At 40.9% G+C, this 14,413-nt stretch overlaps 1 protein-coding gene across 1 annotated transcript in view; it reads right to left on the bottom strand.

Moving 5' to 3' along the window:
• The window catches only part of LOC117957183 (RNA-binding motif, single-stranded-interacting protein 3-like), a 140,281-nt gene that overhangs the window by 111,192 nt on the left and 14,676 nt on the right, over window positions 1–14,413 (bottom strand). Inside the window, exon 3 of the mRNA XM_034892779.1 lies at window positions 901–992. Coding sequence (XP_034748670.1) covers window positions 901–992 — 92 coding nt within the window. The remainder of the gene's footprint in view (window positions 1–900; window positions 993–14,413) is intronic.

Genomic DNA, 14,413 nt, shown 5'->3' with positions numbered 1-14,413 from the left:
TTGAGGCAGTTCTGAAGGCAAAAGGGGGTCCAATCCGTTACTAGCATGGGGTACCTAATAAAGTGGCCGGTGAGTGTACATTATACAACAATATCACTGATGTTCTTGTTCTGGCACCACAGGTCTATCGGGGAATAAGCTAGATAGCCAGTTTACAATCTGCTAAAACTGACAGACAGCCAACATTCAGTTGCAATCTTAATATACAAGATTCTAAGGTTAAATGTCTTATCACTCTAAGCCATTCTTCTCCATGTGTGTCTATGTCTTTCAACCTGGCTCCATTGTGCAACTCACTGGGGCCCTCTTTGTACAACTAAACAGCTTGTCTCATCTGCTTCCACTTTAGTAGGCTAATGATACTGCACAACATAGGACAAGCGGCTGGTCAAACTTCAGTTACAGCAGGGCCAGCTAACATGCTGGCAACCAAGTTGGTTTTGCTGTGTAATGCCATGCACACCACAGTTTCACACTTAACTAAGTCCATGTAGCCACTTGAAACAAAGTACCACATGTACAAGCAACACTTGATACTAGATTGTATGTGACTGCAGGTTTGCCACGTCACAAAGTGTCAGTTACAAAAAACAGACCACAGTTGCCTCTGAACTTGTCATATAGGCATTCAAACACAGTTACAAGCTCACAATAAAGAGTCTTCTTAGATCACAGTGAACAAGTTTGTCATTAAACAGCAAACCTCTGCGGAAAATGACTTTCCATGAAACTGTGTTCATGGACAAAACCAGTTTTGGGGAGCTTTTGGATCCATCGATGTTAATTAAGTGTTTTAAGTGAACAGCATTAAATCCACAGAAGGAGCTGAACACAGAACGAAGTGCTAATGGTAATGCAAGAGGAAGTGGCGATGCTAACTTGTTTTTAAACACCCCTTACCTTGGCCATTTGGGCCTGCACCCCAGTGGCTTTGAGAGACGACACGGCCTTCTGTGCTGCAGCTGGGCTGTCAAAATCCACAAAGCCATAGCCTGGAGAGAGAGAGAGAGAGAGAGAGAAGGGAGAAAGAGAAAGAGGAAAAAAGACAGGCATTAGTAAAGAAAAAATGAAGGCAGATGACTAACAAGGAGAATGACAGGCACTTGGTAATTGTAGCAGTAATAGGTTGGTAACATGACTACAGAGGGTGCCAGTTCTCATATCTGGTGAGCACTACATTGTTTGATAATTAGCGACACTGACGTTCATAGGGGGATGCTATGCATCTTAATTAGTAGCATGGATGAGCGATTTAGTAATAACAAACCCCGGCATCCTGCCCACCTCCACCTCCACACATCCACTGACACACATTATGCAAAAACACACACAGACACCCAACAAAAAACACAACAAAACTGAGTAGTGTGCAACTCAAGAACACAGGCACAGGAATGTTGTAATTCTGTTGAAGAGACATTCCTATTTGTAGTCTAATGACAATTCATATAAAAATGAAAAGTCTGTAATTGAAAGTCCATATTTAAAGAAATAATACAAACGTGTACATATTATCACTTGTTCAGCCTTCAGATTTTTTAAGAGACTGTGAAGTTGGCTGGCCCACATTGCGTTCCTCAACACCCAGCATATTAACACAACCCCATTTCACAGCCTTCATAATCCTCTCCACGGTAACAAATCTCTCAAAAGTTGACAGCAAAGCAGAGTTGCTGCCATTTCTCTCCGTCTTTCTTCAACTCCATCTCTTTAACACACACATAAACACTCACTTATATATTTCTCAAACATAAGTCTTTGTTCCTCTCTGTCTCTTAAACACTCTCTCCCTCTCAATGTCTATTCCTCATATTCTTACCGACATTAACAGCCACCAGCCCCCATCTGGAAATTCATCACCAGAATAAAATCTGCGTCTGTGATTTATGAGTTATTGTGATCCCGACGTTCTCCGGGATGTATCGGAGACGGAGGTCACGTCAGTGTTAATTACAATTTTGGTGGCGGATTAAAAGCAGTCAATGGTGCCCTTTGATCCACAGTTTCAGATGGAAAGTGTAATTAGAAAAGGATAATGGGTGTGAGGTGGGAAGAGACTCGCTGCTGTGGTTACCCCATCGTGTTGCAAACAATTATAAACTAACACGTGTATGAGCACACGCATTCACACAAACATAACACCATGTGTTTTTCTCTGCAAACATCTCACTTTCTCAGACGTTTGAGGTGTGTGTCTGTGTGGTGGTGGTGAGGTGGTGGGGGTTGGGGTCATTTTCCTGTTGGATGGCTGTGAAGGAGTGTGGAGTAATGTGAAAATCATAACCTGTGGCGGAAGAGAAATCGAGTGTGAGGACTGATTAATGGCCAGCTGTTAGAGTGGGTCTGGGAGGGGTGGGTCTTTAATTGTGGAAATATGAGCCAGAGCAAAAGGATTCAAATACAGGCGACAGTCAGACAAACTGTACCCTTTCTTTAAATATGTATCATTTCTTAAAAGAGACCACAAGTAGACAGTACAGCAAAGCCGTTTGTTACATTACTAAGCCTATAATTTAATCAGTACTTGAAGAAAGCAAAACTTCATTCGCATAAGAGCAGCTTGTTAAAATGTATTTTAATATGCAGGGTCAACAAAATAAAAAAATGGTACTGTCCTTCTTGCCTTCAGTGGTATCTAGGCATGCAGACAGTTTTCTGCCTCCTCCCAAATATAATAGATGTGAAATGAATTTTGGCTGTAGTGAAACTGAAAGCAATGCAATGCTTTTCAGAGACAGACTCCTGTTACTGTGGATAATCCACAGACCATGCTGTGAACAGTTTTCATGGGGCTAGAGCTGGGCAGTATATAGATATTATATCGACATTGTAAGATCAGACCAGATAATGTATTGACACATTTTGGATATCGTAATCTCTTAATATGGCAATAGTGTTTTCTTCCTGGTTTTAAAGGGTGCATGACAGTAAAAGTATGTCATTTTCTTAACTTACCAGACTGTTATATTATTTTCCTTTACCCATTTAGTCTGTGTATCCACATTACTGATGATTATTTATCAAGAATCTCATTGTGTAAATATTTTGTGAAAGCACCAATAGTCAACACTACAATATTGTTGCTTTATTGATATTGAGTTATTTGGTCAAAAATATTGTGATATTTGATTTTTTCCATATCGCCCATCCCTACATGGGACTTGTACAGATGGGCCACAAACTACCTAACTAACTACTTAACTACTACTTAAGTGTCTTTGTAAGATTTTGGGCCACCACAAACTACTATAATCGCTTCAATGTGGCCTGACACTGACTGCACAATCCCTGGAACTCTACCAGATGGATGAACACTTGTTCTTCCAAAATACATTTCCTCTTTCTGGGTATTTGATGAGGGTGATGTAGAGTGCTGTGTAAAGGGCAATCCATATGGAAAGTATTTTTGACACTCATTTCCCTGGCGCTCTTCGTGGAGTGTAATCTCCAACTTCCCTGCTGTCTGTAACATTTGAGCAAGGTCACCTGTTTTGCTATGAGCATTGTTTCACCATAGGCATTTGCGGAATAAAATAAATTGATAGGTAAAAACAATGCTGCATTATTTCCAGAAACTAATCGAGCCTTCTGGAATTCAATTTTTTTTGTCCAGTAAGTTTCTGTCAGTCAGCAGAGGAAAGTTTTGTCTAGCCACTATCCTCTCAGCTGCAGAGTACAGTTAGGTCCGAATGGAGGTCGGCATTGCTGACGTTTCACTTTCCCAGTAACACATTGCTCCAGATTCTACCACAGATTTTTAGTTGAGATCTGGTGACTGTGAAAGTGATAGCATGTAATCAACACCATTGCTATACGCTTTTCAAAGACACCTCATATAGAATCTATTTTCTATATTCACAGTTTTCTCTTTTTATTTGTCACATGTCAGTGTTTCTCTGCTCAAAGTAAGATGGAATATCCAGAGTAACAGGCCTATTGTTTTTGGGCAGACATGTTGCTGCTGAACATTATAAATGCAACTTTTCAATGCTGTGGGCACCACAAACTAAACTCCATTCATTTCATTTGCACTGCAATGGAGGCAAACAACTCAGATATGGATCCCTCCAAATGTAATTTGGGTGAACTAACCCTTTAGACACAGTGAAAACAGATATTGCTCATTAGATCAAAAAACATATTAAAGCAATTTAAGAGAACCACAAAGATTGTTACTGAGGCCTTCTGAGTGATGGCTGATTCTCTTTAATAATCAGAATATTCCAATGCTGGATACATGGGACACCCAATTACAAATTTAATATTCACTCCACTACCACCTAGAGTGCACTTATCAAACATTCAGCAGGATGAGGATTTTAGAGAATGCTGACCTATATTCAGACAGCGCTGAATAGAGAAAGAGGTGAGGGAAGGCAGTGAGAAAGAGAATGAGAAAAAAGGATGGGTTACAATAGAAAGGCAGACTGGGGGGGGGGGGGGGGGGGGGGGGGGGGGGGGGGGGGGGGGGGGTTATTGGGGGTCAGCTGAATTGACACTCAGCTAGCTCCCTCCAGTAATATATCAAGTTTGCTCTTCCTTTGTGCAGCTATTATAGCAGATACATGCATACAGTAATGATTCTGTAATGTGGAAGGTTTCATCTAAAGCCACATGGGAAAACTGTTACTTGTATTGCTGGAAAATAAAATAATTGAGAGACGTAAAGACAGTCTACTTGTGCTTTTATCAGGCAGACATATGTGAGCTGCTCTGCTTCAATACGTGTGACAATCAGTTTGAGTATTAAAACAAGGTACAGGTTGATACGTTACTTTTTAGAAATATTTAGATTATTAAGACACATTTAGATGTGGGATTAGGTTGATTTTTTTTTCACGGTTTTTGTTTGTTATGTATCATTAGCAACTTAAGACATTTAATATTCAATATTTGGCAAAATCCGTTGTACTGTTAAGTTTGCATCACATTTGAATATTGGACACTTGGACACTAAGCCTAGCTTGCTAACCTTATGACTGTCACAGCAAAATGATGAATAACGCTTTAATTTATTCTTTTCTGTATTTAAAATTTGGACCAAATAAGTCTACATGTTATAACAAATACCAAGTGTGTATGGAACTGTATATAATGTTACATTTTAGTCTGTTCCAGCTGATAGTATGTGAGGTTAGCCTGATGGACAGGGCCAGACTGACATGTCACATGAGGGGGCGTGTTGGCGGATCTGATTCAACGCAGGCATAGCAGGTGTGTGGGAGATGAGATTCAGTTGGGGATTTCTTCCGGCAGGAGACACTCACAAAAGCGGCACGCTGACAGTTGCAAACCACACTCTGTCTACACAGACAAACACTTTTGAAGACAAAGACTCTGAAAGCCTATTCTTGTTTCCCACAACACAACTTTGGTAAATACGCCACAACCTGAACTACAACAACAAGGTTGCCAGGCCCGGCAAGGACAGAGACAAAAGAGAGGACACAGAGCAGTGAAAGTGGATGGCAGGAAAGACCAATGCCAGCCTAGCTCCAGAATGCGGAAGGCAAAATGAATCAGCAGATGGGTGAGTCAGTTAATACAACACATAACATAACACAACCCCTCTTAGGTTGGAAAGTATCCCTCATCCAGACCAGTTTAGGTCTCACTCTCACATTGAATGCAACACGCAGGGAAAAGCAGACAGGGGTATTAATGTTACCAGCTAGGCTAGGCTTTAGTAGCTCTGTGCCTTTGTTATACAAGTCCAGGCTACAAAGATTACAAACAAAAAGGAATTATAATTTTCAGTTTTGACTTTAGGATCTAAGACAGTATAAGTACAGTTGGTTAAGTGGTGTATCATGATGATTATCAAGGGAAATTTAGACACTGTTTGTAGGAAAGACACTTATCTTTGTCTTATTGTATACATGTAGACACATACATATTTTAACCTGGCCAAATAAAAGTAGTAAAAACTTTCAGCATGGCCAAAAACCATCAGAAGTGGGAGTGAACTGTCCCTTTAAGACTAGGTTAGTATACTTTATAAAATCTGTGCAGAATGATAAGGGACTGTGACTATGGGTGTGTTTCTTTGCAGGTGCATCTATTGGTTAGTCACTGAGCAGAAGAAAACATCTATTAGGTTGTGAAGTAGTAGTAGGGTCAGGAAATGTTACACTCAATTTAAGATGTCACATCTCACACATTAAAACAACACACTAACCCCCACACACATACACAAACAAATGTTTCTTTGAACACGAGCACATGCTGTTCTCGTACTGTATTCAATGCGGGTACTCTAGTGTTACAATCTCAAGTGGGATGCAGAGGGCAAGGTGTTGCTTTGAAGCCTCTGCAACAACACACACATCCAATCAATAGCTGTCGCTTAAAAGCAGCTCAGCCGATAATGCTGTGCAGCTGCACACTAATGTACGCACGCACGCACACACACACGCGCACACACACACACACACACACACACACACACACACACACACACACAGACTGTCTCTCTGAGATGAATAAAGAGAACATGAGCTGCCATATCATATTTCCTGGTCTGACTCTAACAGGGAGCCTGTCAAGATAAAAGGACCATCTTCAATCAGTTACTACAGGATGGTGCTTTGCTACCACTACTTTTACTCTACTGTAGCTCCAGTGCCTGTGCTTGTATAAATGTTTGTATCAGGCAGGGCGTTCCCTAAGATGGTCCCCCTGTGGAGGTGTAGAACTACAGTAGATGCCACCTTGGGCTCCGCTCCACACAAATGTCTTCAGTGGAGAGTGGAGATGAGGGACTCATTACAGTACGTGTATTGACGTATCAATCGTCCATGCATCATTCATGCGCCGTCAAATTATGCTAATCCTAATTACTTCTGGGGAAATTACCATTTTTTATCTGCTAATAGTCGGGATTGTTTGGGGTTTCCTACCCACTATATCCACCACCATTTTCCCCAATATTTCCATTTTTCACGTTCTAATATTCAGTGCTAATGATCCCATTTTGCACAGCATACAATGGAATAATAATGTCCTAAGTATGAATAATGAATCAACGACAAGTCATGGAGCATTACAATGGTGTACGGGAAAACAATGTAATTGTTTACGTCCTTGTGAGTCATCAAGAGGAATTTAGAAGCTGCTGTTGCACATGGGTGATGCATCATTGTGGTTACACGTATGTTAATAATTTGCACTTTGCATGTGTAAAAGTAATTAGGGTTAATGGAGGAGATAGATGTGCCACACCATGGTCAAATAAGCATTAACAATGCCTGTAATATGATTCTTATGATTCATAGTACAGCCGTAGTACACATCCATACTACAACATGTGCCTTGTTCTGACCTCGCTCTGGTTTCCAACTGCACGTGTACAAACAAATGCATGTGACTTCCTTTGTGGTATTTGTATATCTGCGTGTGAATAGTGCTTGTCCAGTAGTACGTAGTGCTGAAATAATGTGTCAATTTATTCATTTGTCGATCATTAGTAAATTCATAGATGAATATTTTGAGTGACTGTGTGTCATTTATCAAGGAAAAAAGCCAAATATACACTGGTTCCTGCTTCTCAAATGTGAGGTTTACAGCCGCAGCTGATTTGTTGATCAATTTTTTCATCATTTAGTCTATAAAGTGTCAGAAAACAGTAAAAAAAAAAAAAAAAAGTTTCAAGAGCACAAGATGATTTAAATATTCTTTTTTGGTCAACCAACAGTCCAAAAACCAAAGATATGCAGTGAAAACGGATGGCGGGATAGACCAATACCAGCAGGCCTGGCTCCAGAATGCAGAAGGTGAATTTAATCAGCGGCTGGGTGAGTCAGTTTAACATAACACAACCCCTCTTAGTTAGGAAAGGTAAGATATTCACTTTAAAATGGAACTTGAACCAACAAACTGATTTGTTCTCCCACGATAAATGACAAACAAAATCACTTAATTAATGAAAGTGGTTGATGATTTTTTCAGTGAATTAATTGTTTAAGCACTAATAACAGTTTATGGCTGTTTTCTTCTTTTTTATTTCACTGTAAATTGAGTACACAAACAACCAATCTGAAGGAGTCACCTATGGGGAAATTGTGATGAGTAATGTACTCTATTTTCAGAACTTTATAAGTCTGATTATGTGATTAATCATATAAATCATAATCATAACAATTATATAAAATAATTGGTGATGTACTTCAGATAAAAAGAGTTTACGAAAACACAAAAACAATTTCAGAAAATAACCTACATATATGTATAAAAAGGATCTGTTGAAATATTTTATTGCTTGTACATTTATAGATGTCTTTGGTAAACTTGGGGGTTTGACCAGCCCTTCTGCCCTGCAGGGAGGGTGGGTGGGTGGGTGTTGGTTGTGGAAGGCTGCGGTGAGCTGTGAAAACACTGAGGGAGGGTTTTAAATAGAAATATGGCATCCATGACTAACTGCGGCCAAGTCAAGACCGCCTTGGTCATACTCCAAACCCAGAGTTGAGCATCCTCACTGGCATTGCATTCCTCCATTTACCCTGCACCACCAGCGGCTGTCTGATGATACATTTTTGTGGCTATACCCTCTACTAAACCATGTGGTGGTGTGTGAATGTGAGTTTGTTGAATGGGTGTGTACAAATGCTTGTGTGTGACCTCCAACTTTCCTGTTTGTGTTTGTGCATGGGAGGTTACATAAGTAAACAGGAGATGATCCTAAATTTATCTTTCAGTCAAAGGATCTCACAGAGAAACATATAATGTTGCATATTCAAATCTTAGGACAAGAGCCTTCTGACCACATCACTGCTGTCACAGCATTAACACCACAGAGAAGAGACAAGTCAAATGGCGACAATTGCCCAATGATATTACAGCCTCATAGACTGTACATCTGACATCCTATAAAATAGAAAACCCTGTTTCCATCTGCTAACACAGATGCAACAGCTCCACATAGTGTTTCTACACACATGGACCTAAAGACACATCAGGGAAGTCAAATTGTTTGTGCTTGCATGCAAAAAACATGCAAGCACAAACACATGAAATGTTGTCATGCACCCACAGACTGCAGCTCTTGGAACGACTCAAAATAAAGATCCCTCATTTACTTGTCTAGTGTCACCATCCTGGCTGCCTGGTGCTTGAAGACAATAACAATTTGTTGCAAAATAACTCTCAAAGAGGGCTCTTCTATGTTAGACGCAGGCGAGGAGATAGTGGTAAAGGCAATTAACTTATCAACCCTGCAACATGGATTGATAGCTAAGGCAATTGTCTCGGGCTGAAGCAGCCAGCCTATTAGCTATACCATATTTCTTGTCATTTTCTCCCACAAGTGTAGAAGTGTCCTCTTCAGAGAGCTGCATTCAGGATATGCAGAGGGCAAAGAGCCAGGGCTTAGGGCCAAAGGGAGCCACTGGCAGCTCATTGTGCCAAAGACAAACTGAACACGAGGTCGAAATAACAAATCCCTCATCCAACATCTGTGCAAATCTTACAGATTTCGGGAATTGACGCATATAGTTGCAAAAAGATTGGATGCACGTAGGGGAGGAAACTGTTTAACATTCTGGCAACCCTGATGCTAGCAACACTTGTTCTCCTCTTTATTCTTTACATTGTCTGCTAAAACACACAGTAGACAGTGTCAGCGTGTCGCTATTCTGTTAACAATAAAGCAGGGGTTACATGTGAACTCTATGTTAGATGAACATTTTCACAAATATGTAATATGAATATTAATATATTAAGTATTTTAACAACCAGTATGGATTCACAATAATTATCTCCTCTCCATCTCAGCATTCCTTTCTTGTTCATTTGACTCATCATTTTTCTTCCTTTTTTACCCGCTTTCCTTTGTTCCTTAATTAATTCACATGTATTCACACTCATTAGCTATAGCACACCACCATATGGCTTCTACTACATTTCCAGTTATAAATTCAGCGTGTGTGTGTGTGTGTGTGTGTGTGTTGTACTGCTAAAACATGTTATCAAGACTAATGAAGTGTGGTTTTAGAAGACCTAGCTAAAAGCATTACCTCTGAGTTCTCTGGGGATACAAGATTATCTTTACAGAGCTGAAGAGATATTAAAAACAATAGTAACAATAATTTTATATACATACATAAAGTACATATATTTATATACATACAGTACACACATATATATATATATATATATATATATATATACATATATACATACAGTACATCAATATATATATATATATATATACTCATCAATGAAATTTATTGCATTTTTTTCGTCTCATTTTGTCTCCTACACTTTGCAGATATCTTCATTCAGATCTGTATATGGCATAGCTGCTCCTATCCCTGGGAGCTCAATTAGCTTGCTAGCTTAACAGTAAAACCTGATGTGTTTGGTACAACATGTGAAGAGTACTCATGAACGGTTTGAGACAAGAAGGTTGTTAACTGCTTGTTAAGAGGTTGTTAAAATGAGACCTGTGGCCAAAACACAGAGTGGCTGTACAGAACCCCCACATGGTTCAAAGAACACACACACACACACACACACACACACACACACACACACACACACACACACACACACACACACACACACACACACACACACACACACGTTAGAATGTCAAACAACCTTGAATAGCTGCTCATTAGGGTACTCAATGTGACAATGCCACAAGCAATATAAGCACATTTTAACAGAAAGAGCAGGTGTAATCCTTTCACACTTATCTTCCACTTCACCTACAAGATCCAAAAATACTACCATTCCTATCTTTCCAACTATACCTGGAGATAACTAACTTCAGTATTCATTCTTGCCGCCATCTTGTGCACCAACATGTTATCCCCATTTGAGCGGAAGATTGCAATAAGCAATGTAATCACGTCAGGTACTCAGCCTGAAGGGGCCACAAGCGAAACAAGGGGACAGGCTAAATATTTGAACAAAGCCAGATCGATGAAAACAGAGCGCCTTTGGAAGATAGAAAAAAATCTCCAGGCAGAGACAAACATTAAAATCCTAAAAAAGAAGTGTCCCATTCCTGTGAACTGCGCATTTCTTTTTCTCCTGCCTCTGTTAGCTCATTCTTGAGGAACGGCCTGGCCGCCCCTAGCTAGCCTTCCTCTTCATTGCAGTTATGATTTATGCATTCCTTAACTAATCGAGGATATGATCATTAGTCAGGGGATACGGAAGGGGATAGGGCCTTGGCAAGTCAGTGGAACGCTGGGTCTCCCACTGTTGTTCCACGGGTTAGGTCCACGATAAGAGATGACTGGAGCTACGCCCTCTCACCTTCCACTGGTGCCCTCTGAGGCATTAGTCAACAAGACAAGGAAGGGAGCTCTGGGATGTGTTTAAAATGGATTTAACCAATGACTAGAGAAGAAAGCCACTGTGGTGATAAACATTTGCAACAGATATTCCCAAGAGTCTGTTTTTACTTTGTTGAAGTTTATTACAGATCTTTCTGGTCTTTGGATCCAGAAGACGGACAGTCAACAATAACTCTCAAGAAATAAAAAAATCCCTCAAATTAGCAATAAATCTGTGTGCAAAAATGCTGTTGGGAAACCTTGGTCCATTTTGATGAAACTCTGTGGCCTCTGGGTCTCCCCTCATCAAGACCTCCGGCGCACACACACAATCATTAAAACACATAGACACACACACATACACACACACACACACACACATACACGACCAAACTGCATGCAAAAACAGCACAGGAAGTGGATGGGGCACAAAAGGTCATAGCTCAAGGAATGCAGCGCTGATGGCCTGGCTACTTCTATTTACGACAAACTTGGCCAATCAGATGCCTACTTGGTAAGGAGTCAACTTGTAACTTGAATGGAGATTTAGCGGGGGCAGGGGAAGTGATGGGGGGAACACGGCTAACAAAGGCTGCAGTTGTTATTCGGTGAGGTTCTGCATGCTGAATCTGTCCAAATCAATGTGATTATCCCTCAGCTATTGCTAATTAGAGTCATTAATACGCAATGCAAGTAGGAAACGGCAAACACGTTCTCTCCCTCACTCCTCTAGCCGACCTCGTCTCTTTCTGGAATGGCTTTTAGGGAACTGAGGCATTTGGAAAAGGTCCGTCGTTGGCCACATTTCAGTCGAGATTCTCATCTGCACATAATTCACTTTCAAAGGGCAGAGGGGGCGGCAAAGAGAATCCTTAATTGCGCCGGCACCGTGTACAACATAGACAAATGTTTATATCTCAGCCCTCTAATGAGAAACCAATAACGGATGCAAAAAGCACTCTCTTCCTTTTCTGCCCCCCCTCCCTCTCCCCCTTTCTTTCCCAGCCCAACCCAAATACATAGATACACATGCACATGACAATGAAAAACAGACCTTTTTGGAGAGTGTCACCTCATTCATCAATAGCCCTTATGCTTGGAGTCATGCAATACTCCACACAGGCACTGATGCAGCAATAAATCTGTTTTTATAGAATGTAACATTGCCTATATTTCCCCATTAGGCCGATCCTGTGGTAAGGGCATTGGATGCTTCAGATTGTATCGGTCAACCTTCTGACAGGCTTTTAAATTGCACCATACAGAGGCTGCGTCTGAAGCCTGGACAGACAACATGGATTCAATATTTAAAAGAGTTCAGCGTGTCCACATTTTTGGAACAGTATGCGAGAACTTTCTGCAGCAGATTCATTAGTACTAATTTTCAGATGGGTATTCAATCACACATTTATGTTGCTTTAATCTTTACAATCAAATGGTTGGATATTTTACACATGAGTTTAATTTGTGGGGAAAAAAATAGGAAGTTAGCCTGTTTTACATCAAGTCAACCACATTATAGAGTAAAGGCGACAATAATTCTTTTGAGATGCGGGTTTATGTAATGCCCTTGTGAGTTTTTTATTATCCTCATACAAAATGGATGGCAAGTTACAGGGCAAAGAAATGAACAACAACAAACTGCCGAACACACAGCCACAAGAGACTATCTTCTCATCTCATCTATCTCCCACCAGTCAGTGCGGTAGTCCGTCGCTGCAGAGCGCCAGTGAGGCCGGTGAATCCCGATGCAGTCTTATCTCCCAGCAACGGAGGAGGAAACGGAGGTCCTTTAAAGGGCTGAGGTCATTTCCTCTGCCTCCGGGCTCTGGCAGGAAAAATAAAATGTCTCCATTTGGTTTGCCCTGCTTTATTTCAAATGCTGCCGTTGCCTTTTAAGAGGCCCTTGTGGGCATGGATGGCAAATGAGCGTTTTTTTGGTTCCCGCAATCTATTCCTTTTCTTTCTCCCTCTGCCATTCTCAATCGCCAACTCCGCCTGTGATGCAAACCTCAAATCTCTGCGGAATTTCTACAGTAAATGTAAAAGTGTAAAGATGGATATATATATACAGACAGTGTATGAGATTGTGAGAGAAAATCTGAGACAAAAAGGGAAGTAGAAACGTAAGAATAAGGAGGAGCAAGAGAGAAAGATGAAGAGATGAATGCATCCTCGACAGCCCTAGAGCCCCTTTACAACTTTTTCTTACCATTTCTCTCTGAAATGTGCCAGATCCAAAGCATATGTGTGTATAGTTATTGGCATGCCTTTGTCTGCAACTATCATATACCCTTGCAAAAGTACATGTGCGTGTTTGTGTGTGTGTGGTAGGAATGTGTGAGTGTATGCGTGTGTGTTTGTCTGGACGCCTGTATGTGTGTGTCATAGAGTAAGGTAGAGAGTGAGCCAGCGTTGGGAAGCTAGAGGGCTCATTGAAAGGGCTGCATGGTGCGCTGGTGGGGGAGATCAGCCAAAAAAGGCAGACAGGCAGGCAGCGCACATGCTGTGATGTTACGCAGAGGATGGATAGATCTGTTGCATGGCCACTGCTGCTGCAAGAGCCTAACACACCTAAGGCAGATGGATGGGGAGAGCGTATGAGGGTATGATTAGTCTTTATGTGTGTGTGTGACTGTGCCCTTTGTGTTTGAGTGCGTGGGAGAGGGGTATTACATGGTCTTGGTGTGTAGTTTTTGTGTTGTGGTACTTCAAACAGGGCTTTCCAGCACTTGCACACACTCGTCCGCTGAGAGTGAATGTATGAATAGATGTATGGTGAGGGGGCAACAATGTGAGTTCATGTTTGCACATAGTAGTCCTAGCTGTGTTGGTTTATGCTTGCATGCACATCAAAATACACATTTCCCTAACACCTGACCTGTAAGTACAGAAAGTGTATCATCAGCGATCCATCTTCCCATCTTCTCTCTCATGCTCAATTTCATTTTTTTTTTTTTTTTATAGGAGTTTTTCTCCGCAGTCAGGAACATTAAACATTTAAGTATTATAGAATAGTTAAATTCTACATCTAGAATATAGGTAGAGAGTGTATGTCAGGGTACATAAACATACATATAGGCATCCTTACATTAGCTGTATACGAATTTGGTTTGAAGAACCTCAATGCT

Source organism: Etheostoma cragini, chromosome 14 (assembly GCF_013103735.1).
Source record: "Etheostoma cragini isolate CJK2018 chromosome 14, CSU_Ecrag_1.0, whole genome shotgun sequence".
NCBI lineage: Eukaryota > Metazoa > Chordata > Actinopteri > Perciformes > Percidae > Etheostoma > Etheostoma cragini.
The sequence above is the reverse complement of the archived record's forward strand: the minus strand, read 5'-3'. Positions and strand labels throughout refer to the sequence as shown.